The sequence below is a fragment of the Lycorma delicatula genome, chromosome 3, assembly GCF_047948215.1.
Source record: "Lycorma delicatula isolate Av1 chromosome 3, ASM4794821v1, whole genome shotgun sequence".
NCBI classification, from domain to species: domain Eukaryota; kingdom Metazoa; phylum Arthropoda; class Insecta; order Hemiptera; family Fulgoridae; genus Lycorma; species Lycorma delicatula.
This window is the reverse complement of record NC_134457.1, coordinates 132050135-132065189: the sequence shown is the minus strand read 5'-3', so window position 1 is coordinate 132065189 and position 15055 is coordinate 132050135. Positions and strand designations below refer to the sequence as shown.

Here is a 15055-nt window from a genome sequence, read left to right as displayed (position 1 = left end):
TTTCATTACATTTTATACACAGCAATAAACTTAAATCCAACTAAGAAAGAGAAAACTTTATTGTTCAAATATTCCAGCATTATAACACCATATACGGAATTATAAAATAAGTAAATGCCGAAATGTTAGGAATCCCGGATATTAAAAAACTTCTCTCACAACTACTTAGCCCTATTTAATTTTTCAAACAAATATTAATTTTTAGATTTCTTGATAATTAAAAAATACGCTAAAAAAGACAAACAACTCACTCTGACGTTACTTTTATTACTAACAGTAAAATACCCTCCAGCTTTTTTTTAAAGCTTAAATTACACCGCCCCAGAGAAACAATCATTCTAATGGAAGAACAGCTCAGTTGATAAGAACTACAGCCATCTGAACTAAATAAATATAACGCAGTCTCGGAAATTTCAGATTACTTTTTTCAAACTCTGGAACATCCAAATCTCTTGGAGAAAAATATTATTTATTTCAGTTGTTCCAATCGTTTAATATGTTTAATTTTACATACTAAATATAAATGAATATACTATATATATATATATATATAGAGAGAGAGAGAGAGAGAGAGAGAGAGAGAGTAAAAAAGTGAAAATGTGTCTGTGAAAAAAGTTAATAAAATATGTAAAATTATATACACATAAAATTGAAGGGTATGTATCTACTGTGTTACCTTCTTAATCTCTTATCCATTCGACACCAAATTCTATATACCTACGTCACAGTACCCTACCAAAAACGTTAGTCTACCGTTGACCATAGTATTTAACTGTGGCCTAGTTTAAGTTTAAAAACTCTAAAAAAAGTCCTGGAATCTCTTCACTTGGGATAACACTTGGCGTAGAGAGTGGAGGTAAACTCTAAACTTTGTTGCAAATGGTGAGAAAAAGAGAAACGAATCCCAGTGCAATGTGCGGTTGAGGAAAGTATTTCTAACTTTCTTGTAGAAAAGACGGCACTGTTTGTATTGACTCTTTCTCTATCATACTCTTGATATCTGTTTTAGTTTCCTTTTTGGAAAATGCTTACAGTGTCATCAAATGTTTAAGTTAGAGTTACCTTTGTAATTTATTTCTGCGGGGTCATCAGATGTTTAATTTACAAAAATCTTTGTAATCTATTTCAAATGCGTTGTTCAGAGTACATCTACTTTACGATTTTTATTTGAGGGCAAACGTAAATTTGTACTTAAAAGTTGAAAACCAAAATTAATAAATGATTATAGAAATATATGCATAAAAAGTTTCATTTTTGGTAGTATTTTGGATATAAAATATCAAAGTTTCTTATCTTTCAATTTTGACAGAAGAATGAATCCTTTCTTGGCCATAATCAAAGTAACTCAAACTTATACTTTTAACGTATCTACTCCGTAGAATTACTATTGACTACTATCGAAAAGGCCCAGGTGAAGCGTATACCTTTACTAATAAACTGTAAAAATTACCAAGTACGTGTGATTTCATTTATCTGAACTTTCTCATAATATGTAATGATTTTAAAAAAAATTATTTCGTATTGTATGTTATACAACTGGTTGTGAGATTGAAGTGCGCGATTCCCAATGAGAGTGCCAATGAAATAATAATATAATCTTCCACAATTTTTATTATATAATTTCTGATTATATAAAACACAATCTGTGATTTTATGTAACTGTTACCATACATTGTTTCAAAGACGAACCTAGAAATTCATCTTAGGGAAGCACATTAATACTATTTAGGAACGAAGATATTTATTAATTATATTGTAGCAATTGACACAGTTAAATAGTATTTATTTAACTGGATTACATATGTTAACAATGAAATAAAAAATATTGTCATAAGACCGTGAATGAAATAGATTTAATTTTAGAGCGAAAAATATGTCAGTGGGAAACAAATATCCTCCTGCACTGCACTTCAACTGACCCAAGATAAATAAATGATAAAAAAATAATATATCTCTTTGATATGAATATAAAAATAATTATTTCTTATTAATGTGGTCCTGGAAAAGACGGTAACGGGTGGAATATCTCGGGGAATGGCTTCTTGGAGATCGAAGAGGTAAGGAAAGATTTCCAACGGATAAACGTGCGGATTCATAAAAACTTACTTTTTTAAGTGATCGATGAAGTAAATTAACACCGTGTTTAGTTTTAATATATGGATAAACTTTTTTTTGTGACTAATGTCCATAGCAGTCAACGTCAATAAAAATTCAAAAAACTAATAAATAATTTATAACTTATCCCTGAACAACAAGATTTTTTTTAGGAATAGTAGTACACCGATGGGAATATCACACGTGATATTCCCATCGGTGGCATCCTGACTGAATCAAGAACAAGGCTGAGAGATGCCTTTTGCCGACGTTTTGAAGATGACCACCGGTAAAGCCCATAAGGGCTAGGTTCGGAAGGGGTGGCGTGGCGACCGCAACTGTCACATGGTGGGTATCTTCCCCTAAGGGGTCAGGATGAACAAGATTAATTCTGCCTTTGTAATAATTTAATAAAATATAAATGTTGTCACATGTTTACGAAACAAATGTGTTATTGATAAAATAAACTAATTTGTGGAAAAAAGGCGAATCCTTTTTTCCATACATTGTATAAAACTAGAAATTTTGGTCTGAATATTAAACGTGTAAGAATCAATACGCTAAAGGGAATATTATATACAACTGCTTACTGTTTAATAATTTCAATAGACAAAATATTTCAATTAACCACACATCTCAGGAATGGTCGAACTGAGAATGTACAAGACTACACTTCACTTACACTCATACATATCATCCTCATTCATCCTCTGAAGAATTATCTTAACGGTAGTTACCGGAGGCTAAACAGGAAAAAAGAGACAAAATATTTACGCTTTAAAGGACTGACTTCTAGTACTAATGTTTTACTCGAAGTAGTTTTGTCGAGACACTTTTTTTTCAGGAAGCTTCTAGAAATCCGTATTATACATTGATAACAGATTCAGAAAAAAATAATTACAACTAAAGCTACACTTCCTCATAGTAAGAAATTTATTATAAAGATTTTTTAAACAATATGAAATTTATTATAAAGATTTTTTAAACAATATGAAATTTATTATAAAGATTTTTTAAATTTTTAATTAAGCTTTTATAACTCTATTAAACCTCATCATTTATGACTGCGCGCGCCCGCACACACACACATAAAAAGCATGTGGACTACATTACACCAACTTTAGAGTTAATTTCATATTGTTTTTATAAACAATATGAAAAATTCTCTGAATTTAGTCCATATATGATGATGAGTTTTTTTCGTAAGAAGCATGATATTTACGTTAAATTAAATAATAGCTAATTAGTTTTTAAAAAAATCATATATATATATATATACACACAAAAATCAGCAGTCACATAAAAGCTATTACATGATAAAATGTAACTTAAACTCACCTTTTAGTTGCTTGACAACCTTTTTCCCAGTGTCCAACCAATGCTGTAAAAAAATTAAATAAAAATAATAATAAGAACAATCATACATGGAAACTTAGCTATTTAAGTAATATCGTTACTACTCATATGATCTAAGGAATTAATTTACTTGACATAAATTAACATAATAACTAACTTAAAATTGTAATATCAACTCACGTGGTTAAATTCAAGTATATAAAATTACATAATTTAAATTTACATAAGTATGTTACAGTTTAAAGGATTTTAACTGTATTAATATATTTAAGTTTAGAATTCTGCGGTAATATGCACATTTGAGTAGAATATTATACGTATCACAATCCGTGTTTTTTGGCTGTAACATTTCACGCGTACGTTATTTCTGCAATATTATATTTATAATTTATATTATATCACTGAATATATAAAATAGTAATCATAAATTAAATAATAAACTTTTTGTTGATTTATAATAATAAGTAACAATTAATATAGATATTATTGCTTCCTTATTTAATAAGAAAGAAACAATTATTGCATTTTAGGAAAGATGAACGTGGGCGTGACACTCTTTAACATTATAAATGCAATTTATAGGAATAGCTAAAAAAGTAGCATTTCTATAAAATAAATTTCCTTTTTTATAGTGCAAGGGAATTCATGTGAAATAAAAATAAGCGAGGGAGTGATGCAAGGAGATGCAAAACATTTTCTTGATTGTTTAAGAAATTCTCAATAGAATCAACAAGGGTATTAAAATGAATGGACAGTGGTTGAATCATATGGGCTATGCGGATGAAAATGTTGAAGAAGCTAATAGACGAGTGTAAAGCTACAAAAAAAAATCCGAGCACATATAAATTCATCTCGTTGAACTACCACCAGTAGATATGAAAATGGGTAGCTTCCAAAAAAAATAAAATAGAGGAAGTCACCTATTTTTGCCACAACGATAGCACTGAGAGCCAATATCTACAAATTACAAAGAAATTTATTCTAGGTTGGACGAAACTGGCAAAAAATGAACAATTTTTCTGGTCAAATGTGAACACAAAACTGAAAACGAATTTGTACGGAAAATTATTTCAACCTGCTATGCCTTCGAAACGGGAATTTTGGATCAGAGGGCGGTAATTTAAAAGAACAGTTAAAGAAATGGAGAGGAAGATATTAGAATCAGGTTTCTAATATTAGAATCAGGTTTCTAATCATCAGGTGTTATGATTAGAAATTAGACCGGATTGCTCGATATATGTGCGAGATTACCAAGAGAAAACTGAAATAGACCGGAGTACATGTGAGAAGAAGATAAATAGACTGAGATAATGTTGGAGTAGCGCTCACGTTATTGGACGAGATAGATTGTGAAAAGAATTTATGGAGGAATTACACGATCAAGGGTTGCCTACGATAGAAACGAACGTCAAATATATTTAGTGATTTATAATGCAATAAGTTTTACAGGAAGAATGATTAAATGAACACTGAATAACATTAACTATGTCTCAGGTTGTGTACTTCAAAAGAATTTTACTTGTATCTAAAGAATATTTTTATCTTATTTTAATATACGTTAAAAAAGTTGTGTAAATTTAAATAATTATAATTGACAATTCCTAAATAAGCTGATTTTGTACAAAAAAGAGTTTTTATTATCAATAGATTGTTAACAAAATGTATTATTACAGAAAAGTATTCAAACTGTAAAAGTGATGAAATTTTTATTTATTCATATTTCTGATTGTAAATTTTATTGTGGAAGTAGAGTTGTATTATTATTATTAAGATATATAATGAGAATTTTATTTTATGTAATAAGAAACTGAGAAACCTTGTTGATGAACGCATTCATTAGATATATTTCTAGGATAATTCTGTATCAATACGCTCAATGAATGATAATAACTGATAAATAAATATCAAGATAGTGTAAATTTAACCACAATATTAAATATTTATTAGTGGAAAAAGTTATAGCCCACCGTGCTGGTCCAGGGGTTCGTCGTCGTAAATCAGTTGTTTAACAGCTGATTTTCGAAGTCGAAAGTTCTGAGGTTCAAATCCTAGTAAATAAGTTTCTTTTATAAGTTACAGATTTAAATACTAGATGGATACCGATTTACTTTATTGGTTGGGGATCAATTAACCACACGACTCAGGAATGGTCGACCTGACTCTGTGCAAGACAACACCTCATTTACATGTTACACATATCATCCTCATCTCACTGGGACGTGGGAGGGGTTGCTTATTGTTCACTAGTTGCATAGATTGTAACGTACACATTAGGAAAATGAAATGAAATGAAAAAAAGTTGCTCCGCTTACAGGACCTAGGACAACAAAAGAGAAAATCTCATAGAATATCTGGGCGAGCATATTATCGATTCATTCTTTACAGAGCGACGGAATAAAAATGCATCATTCTTCGTGCACTTTCGAGTATTATCAGATATAGTCTCGTTTATTTTCGAAAGTTTACGAAAGATAATGAAGATAAAATATTTTGGCTCTTTGTTTCTGCTATCCGCTCAAGAGAAGTAAAGAGGAGAACGTAAGCAACAATTACCCGGTAGCTTACTCGATAAACTTCTCTTTGCTTTTCCACGCGGTGTTATCTTAATCTGATGGTCCCATTTGATTATTTGTAAATACCCCTAGCAAAAGAAATTATTTTCGTTTCGTTATAGTGAGTGAGCGTGTTCAAAGTAATAATATGTTGAAAATATACGTTTTCATTTGTACAGTTTAAATTGAAAACAGTGTTTTCAGTAATAATTGTCAAAGCTTAGAATAACTGTTTGTTGTATATTATCAAACGAACTACTGTAGTTCACACAGAATTTTAAATGAGATAGTTAAAGAGTGAATGCAAAATTCAAAGGGCCCTCTTATACAGGCACCACTCTTATAACAGCGTATAGATCAAATACAGCATTTTATCATCAGGATATAAAATTTTTAATCAAAAGTTTCAGTCAGAAAGTTTGCTTTATAAACTTCTATGCATTACATTAAAAAGTAATAAGTGTATTTAAAAAATACCTTTTAGTTTCATCACATAGATTGTTAGATTATCTGAAGAAAAATAAAAGCCAAGCGAGTATGTTGGTTTAGATTGGGATACAGTGGTCGGTCGATAAAACTGTTCTTTTACGATTATTTGTATACCAGAAATATTTAGCATATTTCATTAAAAAAATGACATAATTTTAGCACTGATTAATCCCAGAATCGTTCAACGTTTCCAAAGAACTGATTCATGCAATGGAGGATGTAATTTTGGGTCCTTGTTTTAAAATCATTTCTCCAAAATTATTTTTTTCAGTTAATATAATTTAGCGGAAAAGAGATTATAAATACACGTACTTTTGTTTTATTTAATTTTTAAATTGCAAATTATTATTTCGTTTTTAAATGTAAGATAAAAATTAATAAAAAACTGACAAACTAAATGAGTTAGCATTTCATGTCAATGAGATTTACAGATTATTTTATAATAGGTTAATGCCTTGTCTTTAAGGAGTAAACAAGTTCAAACGATTAGCATATCAGACAAATCCATTATGTATGTTAATAGGGTTCAATATTAAACCAGTTACTTTGTTTACAAATAGACAACTTTTAAACGTATATTCTCGCGAAAATGGGCTTCTGTAAGTAAAATTTTTTATACTCAACATTTTAAGTTGTAAATGATTATTTCTAAAAAAATAATAACTTTTTTGATGACTTAAATAAGTTTTTATGGATAGATTTCCAACAAAAAGCAAGTTAATATATAAAAAAGAGAGAATGAATTTATCTATTTGTGTGTATGTCCTTCAGGCCTGTGTATGAACTATTTGATTTTATAAATATGAAATGGAACATTGTATAGTTTATATGTTAAGGGAATTAATTTTACTTAGTTTTCGAAAATAACTAATCATAAATGATTGGAAGGGTTGTACTTAATGAAAAATTTACTCCTGCCAATATTTTTTTTTTTGTAACTCATAAAAGCCATCATCGAAAACATCTAAAAGGTTTGAAACAAAAACAATCGTAAAACCATCCGTATTCCTAAAAATATTTGATTTTTATATATTTTTCTAACAAGTTTTCAAGCCATCGATATGGTTTTCCTCTTTTTTTAATAATTACATTTTATTAGGACGGAATATATTCAAACGTTTCTAAAAATTAGGGGTTAATTCATTCCCATTCTTAAAAAGTAGAATCTCTATAAAGCTAAATAATTTTTAATTGATTAAACCCATCGAGTTAGATTTTTTAATCATCTTTTCAAGACCAGCTTTATATTTATAAGAATGAAAATAATTTTAATTCATGACCATGAGGAAAATTTCTAAATGTAACAAAAAAAATCAACCGCTTATTCCAGTTGAGAAGTTTTAGACAATTTTAATGTTTTTGTTATACATTAACTTTAGCATAGGATTGAATTTTTTTATTATAACGACACAGCAATCTGTTCAGCAAGATAATTGAACAATTAGTAAATAAGATCTATTTGAAGTAACATTAAAGTTGTCACAAACCCAGCGGCTGGTGACTTAACGATAACAACGAAATGAAATAGAAGAGCACGCCGTACAGCCAAACCATAAAGTCAGCTAATTGAAACGATAACGCAAAACAAGAAGAGTATTGTTCCTTAGTAACCTTGAAAAATCACTGATCGTGTTATCCAATAAATAGACCGCCAAATAATTCTGGTGCCGATCCAAACGATTTTTATACCGTAGGCTGATTAGAGAGATTTCCTGCCAAACGTTTTGTGACTTAAGATCATTATACATGAGACTATTGCTTATATACCAGGGTATGTTAGCATTTTCGCAATGTTCTTGTATGGTAGCGTTGAGACAAAGAGCGTTCAAGCCGATATCTTTGTCCTATCAGCCAGTACATGATTTTAAACTTGAGATCCAATTGTTTCCGTTTAGATTTGATATGTTTCGCTCAAGTAAGTCATCGGTCAAGATGAATAAATATTTACAGTCCTGAGATCTCGGAATCGGAACACTGAAGATAGAAAAGACAGCAAGAATTGCGGTATCGTCGGCAAGCGTTGCAACTGTGGAATCTTCCGTAATTGGCAAGTCAGCCGTAAAAATAGCATACAAGATTGGTCCGAGAACGCTTCCTTGAAGTACCCCTGATTGTATAAGGAAAAAATCGGTCAAACCCTCTCCATGTTTAACCTGAAAACACCTGTATTCTAGGTAAGATTTCAGCCCTACTTAGAAAACATGCGGTAAAACCTTTTTCAGTTTATAGAGTAATCCTACATGCGAAAACTTGTCAAAAGCCTGACTAACATCGAGGCAAACCGCTGAAGAGTACTTTTTCTCGTCTAGAGCAGGATTTATAACGTTAACAATCCTGTTCGCTAGCTCCACAGCAGTATGTTGCTCCCTAAACCCAAATAAGTCAACCGGAATTTGATCATCCACGAACTACTTCAGTCTTTTTAAAAAGAGCTTTGAAAATATGCTAATTTATATTTTAGTGGTTTAAAAAATTAATCAAGAATATTTTTGTACATATTTTTATTTTGATAAGAAAATAGGCTGAGTAAATAAAAAAATGTAAAATTTTAATTTTATTATCCAAGTATATGCAATTGTTAGTGGAGTATGTTTACACGGTTGAAACACTTAACATTATTGTTAAAAACTAAATAATATATCTAAAAAAAATTTCAAGATATTTTTTAAAAAAACATGATCGAGATAGCGGTAGTAAGACTATTTATTCACCTTTCTTGATTCCTAGAGATCTCGTTTTAAATTGAAAAAAAATCCTTGTAAATTACTTGACAACTAAAACAAAGTCGTCTTGTTTTAATTTCTCAGTGATAGAAATCGTTTTTAAACTCTAAATTCAAATCTCAACGTAGGATTTTTATTGTACATAAGGGATATCAATTCTGCGATATAGCCTAGTGCGATAGACTAACAGGTAATTTTTTCTTAAATAAGTAAAATTATAGTTCTAGGTCGATGACTACTGAATAAATAATTGTTTACTGGAGTCAGAAAGACACAGAATTTATTAATTTTATTTACAGTGATATATCAACAGTAATTTATTAAAAATAAGAAAAAAATAATTAGCTGTAGTTTCGTTATTACATTAAGAGGAAGCAAAAGGACTGTAACTAATTTAGGGTATACTTTTGTTTCAATAAATATAACTTTCATCAGATATTTTACGGCTGTATGGTAACTAACAGGAAATACATAATTTACTCTTTTACAAAGGGATTACATGTTTCCTTCATAATCAGTAGTATTGAAACATTTTTCTACACAAAGTATGATTATATCGAAAAACTTTGAAATTGGGTTTAACTAGATTGTAAAATTACTTCGTTGTCTTAACAACTGATGTAGAAATTAGCTTTTATCACCTATGTATTTTAACAGATTGAAAACATAAGATAATTTTTTTTTTTTTTTCAATATTAATCGTGAATCTGTATCTACGTTGCTTTATATAATTTATTAGACATTAATATACATAATTATTATAATATATATACATATAAAATTAATACTTTAGATATATATATATATATCTAACTATTATTAATATATATATATATATATATATTTAATAATTAATTTTAATTAATCATTTTTTATTTTTATATTAACATTAACAATATTAATATTTTATTTTATTAATTATTAATTTTTTTTATTTTCACAAGTCGCTTTATATATCTGTACCAATAAAGCAACCTGTCCGGACTGACTGATTCATCAAAGCTAGAAAAAACTACTGAAGATAAATAGATTAAAATTTCTATACATGTTCTTCTTACGTTGCAAATGTACACTAAGAAAAATCTTTCCGAGATTAAAGGATAAAATGGAGTAACAAAGAGATTTACTATTGTTTTTTTTAATTTCTTGATAACAAATAAAGATATCAACTTGGATTTTTCTGTGTAATCTCCATGTAAATATCTAAGAACCAATTTGTAGATTTTTCGAAATTCGACCTTCAAAGGGTAAAAAAAAACTTTGAACAATGGTTGCACATTTCCCTCAATTCCGACTGTGTTGACGAGATATTCACTAGATTTGAGTTTGCAAATACTATTCATATAAATACCTAAAAGCAATTTTCGAGGTTTTTTGAATTTAGATTTTTTAAGGGGTGCGACGGAGTACGGCGCGGCGTCTCAATCAATAAAGCCATTTCCACGGTTACTGTACTACTACAGTATGTGCAACGCGACTGGCTGCATCTCCCTCCGGTTACTGGACTAAGAAAGTAAAAAAAGAAAGACGAAGTACGATCACCTCCTAGAAGTGGGTGGTGTGCCGACCAGGATCGTCACAAGGCGGATAACTTCCCCTGTGAAATCAGAATATCGGATAACTCTATGAACCCGGGCAAAAAATATTTTTACCCGTCCTTCGTACGGGTAACCGCTGTAAATAATATCTTTCAAATGGAAGTCGATTATTTTGAAACCCGCATTCTTCAGATTTATCAAAGTTTGGATCCTACTGACCAAACTGTAGCTATGAAGAAATTACAACATATTGATTTTTTTTTTTTTTTTTAATAATTTTTATTTAGCATTTTACAAGCATGATTTTAATGAACACAGAGGATCCAAGGGACAGAGCCGCCGGGGTAGACTTAAAGGGCGAGAGAAGCGAAGCATAACAGGATAAACATTCCCTGACCGCGACGGGAAATGCAAGTAACTGTATACTGTGGGCGAAGCCGCGACGGAGATGCTAATCTATATATATATATGTCAAAATACAAATCAGGTCGAGCGAAATTAAAATATGAATTAATAAATCAGCTAATATTTTTTAAAGGATTGTTAACAAAGGTTTACCAATAATTTTATGAAAATTTTATTATTTTTTTTACTTAAGAAAAATAATAATTTTTTTAACAATCTTTAATATTCTAGTATCTTTAAATATTCGATCTTCAATATTTAATCTTTAAAAATATAATAAATTTTTTACGTTTATTACTTAAGTATAAAGATAGTCTACAAAAAGGAAAGATTAGTAGTAAAAGAAAATATTTTAGAAGATTTAATCAACGTTTTATAAGAATTTTTATTTCTTTTTTTTTTAGTGTAATCGAGTCAACAATAACAAGATAAGCCAATAGAGGCAGAAGCAACAGTTCATCACATTAGTTTAGTTCAACTTCGCTGCCAAATTGGTTTCTCCTCTTTTAAGAGATATACTGCTTTCCCTTTCTGTATTATAACGGAAGAAATCAATATCAGAAGCAAAGAAATAAATTGAATTGTGCAGAAAGATCTAATCTTAATCATACATATGTATACATACTGCTCATAAAACGTAAATAAACAAAAAAATAAATTTGCATTCAAATAAAGTGAACTCTCCGCTACCCTGGTAAATTAATAAAGTTCTAAAATCTTATTTAATTAAGAAATAATATAAAAAATTACTTTTTTCCTTTCTGCCATTAAAAGTTTTCTTTTATGATTATATATATATATATATGGTTTATATTCTTTCAATGACTAATAATAGGCTATAAATTTCATCAGTGATGAATGGCGACTCGGTGTTTCATTAACACTTCTTTCCTTCACTTCTGAAGGAAAGAAATGAAAAATAGAAAAATAATTTCCTCACAGCACCTTTAAGTGATTAAAATAATCTCAGATTATCGTACTTAGTTTTTGCAAAATAATTTATTTTCCATTTTGTATGTTTATACTGAACACTTAAAATTTTCACATTAATAAAGTCCAATATTTGTAATAAAATTTTATCGCAACTGTAAATAAAAATTCGCTATAAAATAAATATTACTCAGAATTATTACTTCATATTAACTATTTATAACAAAACAAATTTACTTCCAACTAATGTTATTTAAATTTACATACATTATTTACGCTAGATTTATTGAATTATTCGTTAATAATTAATAGTTTATTGCAATTATCATCATAATAATCATTATCGAACGTCATGAAATAACAAAATCTTAAAAATAATAATGTTATAATTTTTTGAAAGCAAACCCTCCTTGATTTATATCCTTATGAACAATATATGTCAAACAAAATTTATGTTAAGATAAGTTGATTAAATTTAATAATCTTATTAAGCATCAAGTAAAATAACATAATAAGCTTCATTTTTTATAAAAAATGACTCTTAAAAATGTATTTTTCAGTTATACTTTTGGTACTTGAATGTTGATTACGCATAGCCCAAAATAGCGCTAATCCAGGATATTCGAAAAAGTGAGTATGATTAACTAAAAAAAAAATTGTAAAAATTTTCAATTTTTTTATAATTGATGGATTTGCTAAATTTAATTTTTTTTATAAATTTTCGAATGTTCACTAAAACATGGACAGCTTTTTATATAAATTACACTTTATCAGTGCAAGAATAGTTTTCAGTCCTTAGTAAAAGTTAAGGGATAACACTTCATCCTTCTTAAATAATATCAGTTTTATAAATTAAAAATTGTTTTATTGTTTTAATCTATCGACATAAATTTGTTTATTTTTTATTTTCTTTATTTATTGATGATATTAGTGTTGAAATAGTTTTTTAATTTTATCACTAGATCAGAAAGTAAATTTTAAAATGTTTCTTAAAAGGTAGTTTTTATTTACAGAATCAAAATGTTTTACTTGAGACGTTTTATAAACGTATTAATTATGACAAGAGTATCAATACCACAGGGCTGTATCTGAGAAAATTTCATGTAATAAAGCAATAAAAAAATTTTTTTATTATTTTTCTTTGAATAGGAATAAATTTCTTTGAAAGGTAAATAAATGTAACAAGAAGGTTATTTTCCCGGTTAGCTAAACCATACCGGGAAAAGTAAATGTCGTTGCTTGTTTTTTTATACTCGTAATTTAATTCAAAGTTAAATAATTTGTTGGAGCTTTTACGTTGAATTCTTAAAATAACTGAGTAAATTATACCAAGAAAGGTTATTCTCTATTAGTTAACATTTAATTACTACGTATACGTAAATTGCACTATTTTTTACACAGACGTAAGCTAAAATAATATAATAACATATAAAAAAAAAAAAAAACAATCAGACAATATTGTAAATTAAGTACAATTATTCTCATGAAAATATAATTAAATTTACCTTTACAGGTAATAACACATTTATTTATTTCAGCATTCAATGTTAAGGTCTTAATTTATTTAGCACCGCAACTATCTTTTTTTATCTCTATCTCCTTATTAAATGTATCTTCCATAGTCTTTGATAAATACAGCCTCTTCTTAGAATTAATTTACCAGGTTTTTATTGTTTTTATTTCAACTAAATTTATCCCGACACTGTACCTTCATTATTTTCTTACACAAACAAATCAATCAGTAATTTTTATTTTAGACTAATAACAATCAATACCGAAACAATAACTATTTTCCGTAATTACAAGTATTATACGCACCTCTATTTATGAAATTAATTTAAATGCTAATAAAAAATTAAAAATAATGTTACCCTATACAGAAAACACAAAAGAAAACTCGGTTTAATACTTTTTTCCTTACATATTCAAACACACGCACAAGCGTAATCGCACAGAGCGGGGTTTGTGAAATGAATGAAAGACTAGTAAGGATAAATAAGAAATAATTATATATATTTAAAAGTAATAAGTTAGAAGTAGCCTATAGGAACCTGAAGTTTTATATCTATTTAATATATTTTATGTAAGCTTATCTGACTGTTATCAGATTAAATGTTATACACAATCCAGTTTGAGAATAAACAGATTTTCTTAATATACAGTTTATTCGTTTTTACCATTATTGATTGCTTTAAAAAAATTTCTAACACTTCATTTTTCGGTAAATCTCAAAAAAGCTTATTATTATTGTTCTGACTTCAAAGATTTATTTTTTATTGAATATAAGTACGAAACTCATAACAATAGGTTGTTTCAAATTTTAAAGTATTATTCATTATAGTTGCTTAAAGAGATCAGCCGAATTTTAAATTATTAAACCTTTCAAATTGGTCAATTTTTTAAATGTTTGATATATATAAACATTTAAATATATTTTCTCCATTTTATTATTAATTAATATTGTTAGAAAATGTTAATCCATTCTTACTTTCCATCAATTTTTTTATAAAATTATTAAAAAAACATAATAATTATCAAACTACATAAAAAATTACTTTTTTAATCATGTTTCTATTTTTTAATATTCAATTCTTGGAACGAATAGAAATTACAGATTAAGCAATTATGATTTCTCTGGTAGAAATTGTATGTAGGTACTACGTGCACTGTATGTAGGTGTTATAATTACAACACAGTACCTTCATCCTGTCATCACCATAGTAACGCCAGCGCTATACATCTAGAGCATTATAAATGGATGTCCCTCATGGAATAATAATTTTGTTCCCGTTGTTAATTATAGCATTAGGGCACTTACTCACCTAATAAAAAAGATACAGCTATTTAGTTACAAATAAAGAACTACGTTAAACCATTATTAAAATAAAGTGAAAAACAGGATAACTCTCAAAAACAGTTTACAAAATTTTTATTTAATATCCTAAAGATTTCTCAAAAACTACTGCAG

At 28.2% G+C, this 15055-nt stretch overlaps 1 protein-coding gene across 1 annotated transcript in view; it reads right to left on the bottom strand.

Annotated features, from left to right (window-relative positions):
• LOC142322004 (uncharacterized) overlaps positions 1–15055 on the bottom strand; it is a 783616-nt gene that overhangs the window by 190868 nt on the left and 577693 nt on the right. The window contains exon 4 of the mRNA XM_075360579.1: positions 3433–3475. Coding sequence (XP_075216694.1) covers positions 3433–3475 — 43 coding nt within the window. The remainder of the gene's footprint in view (positions 1–3432; positions 3476–15055) is intronic.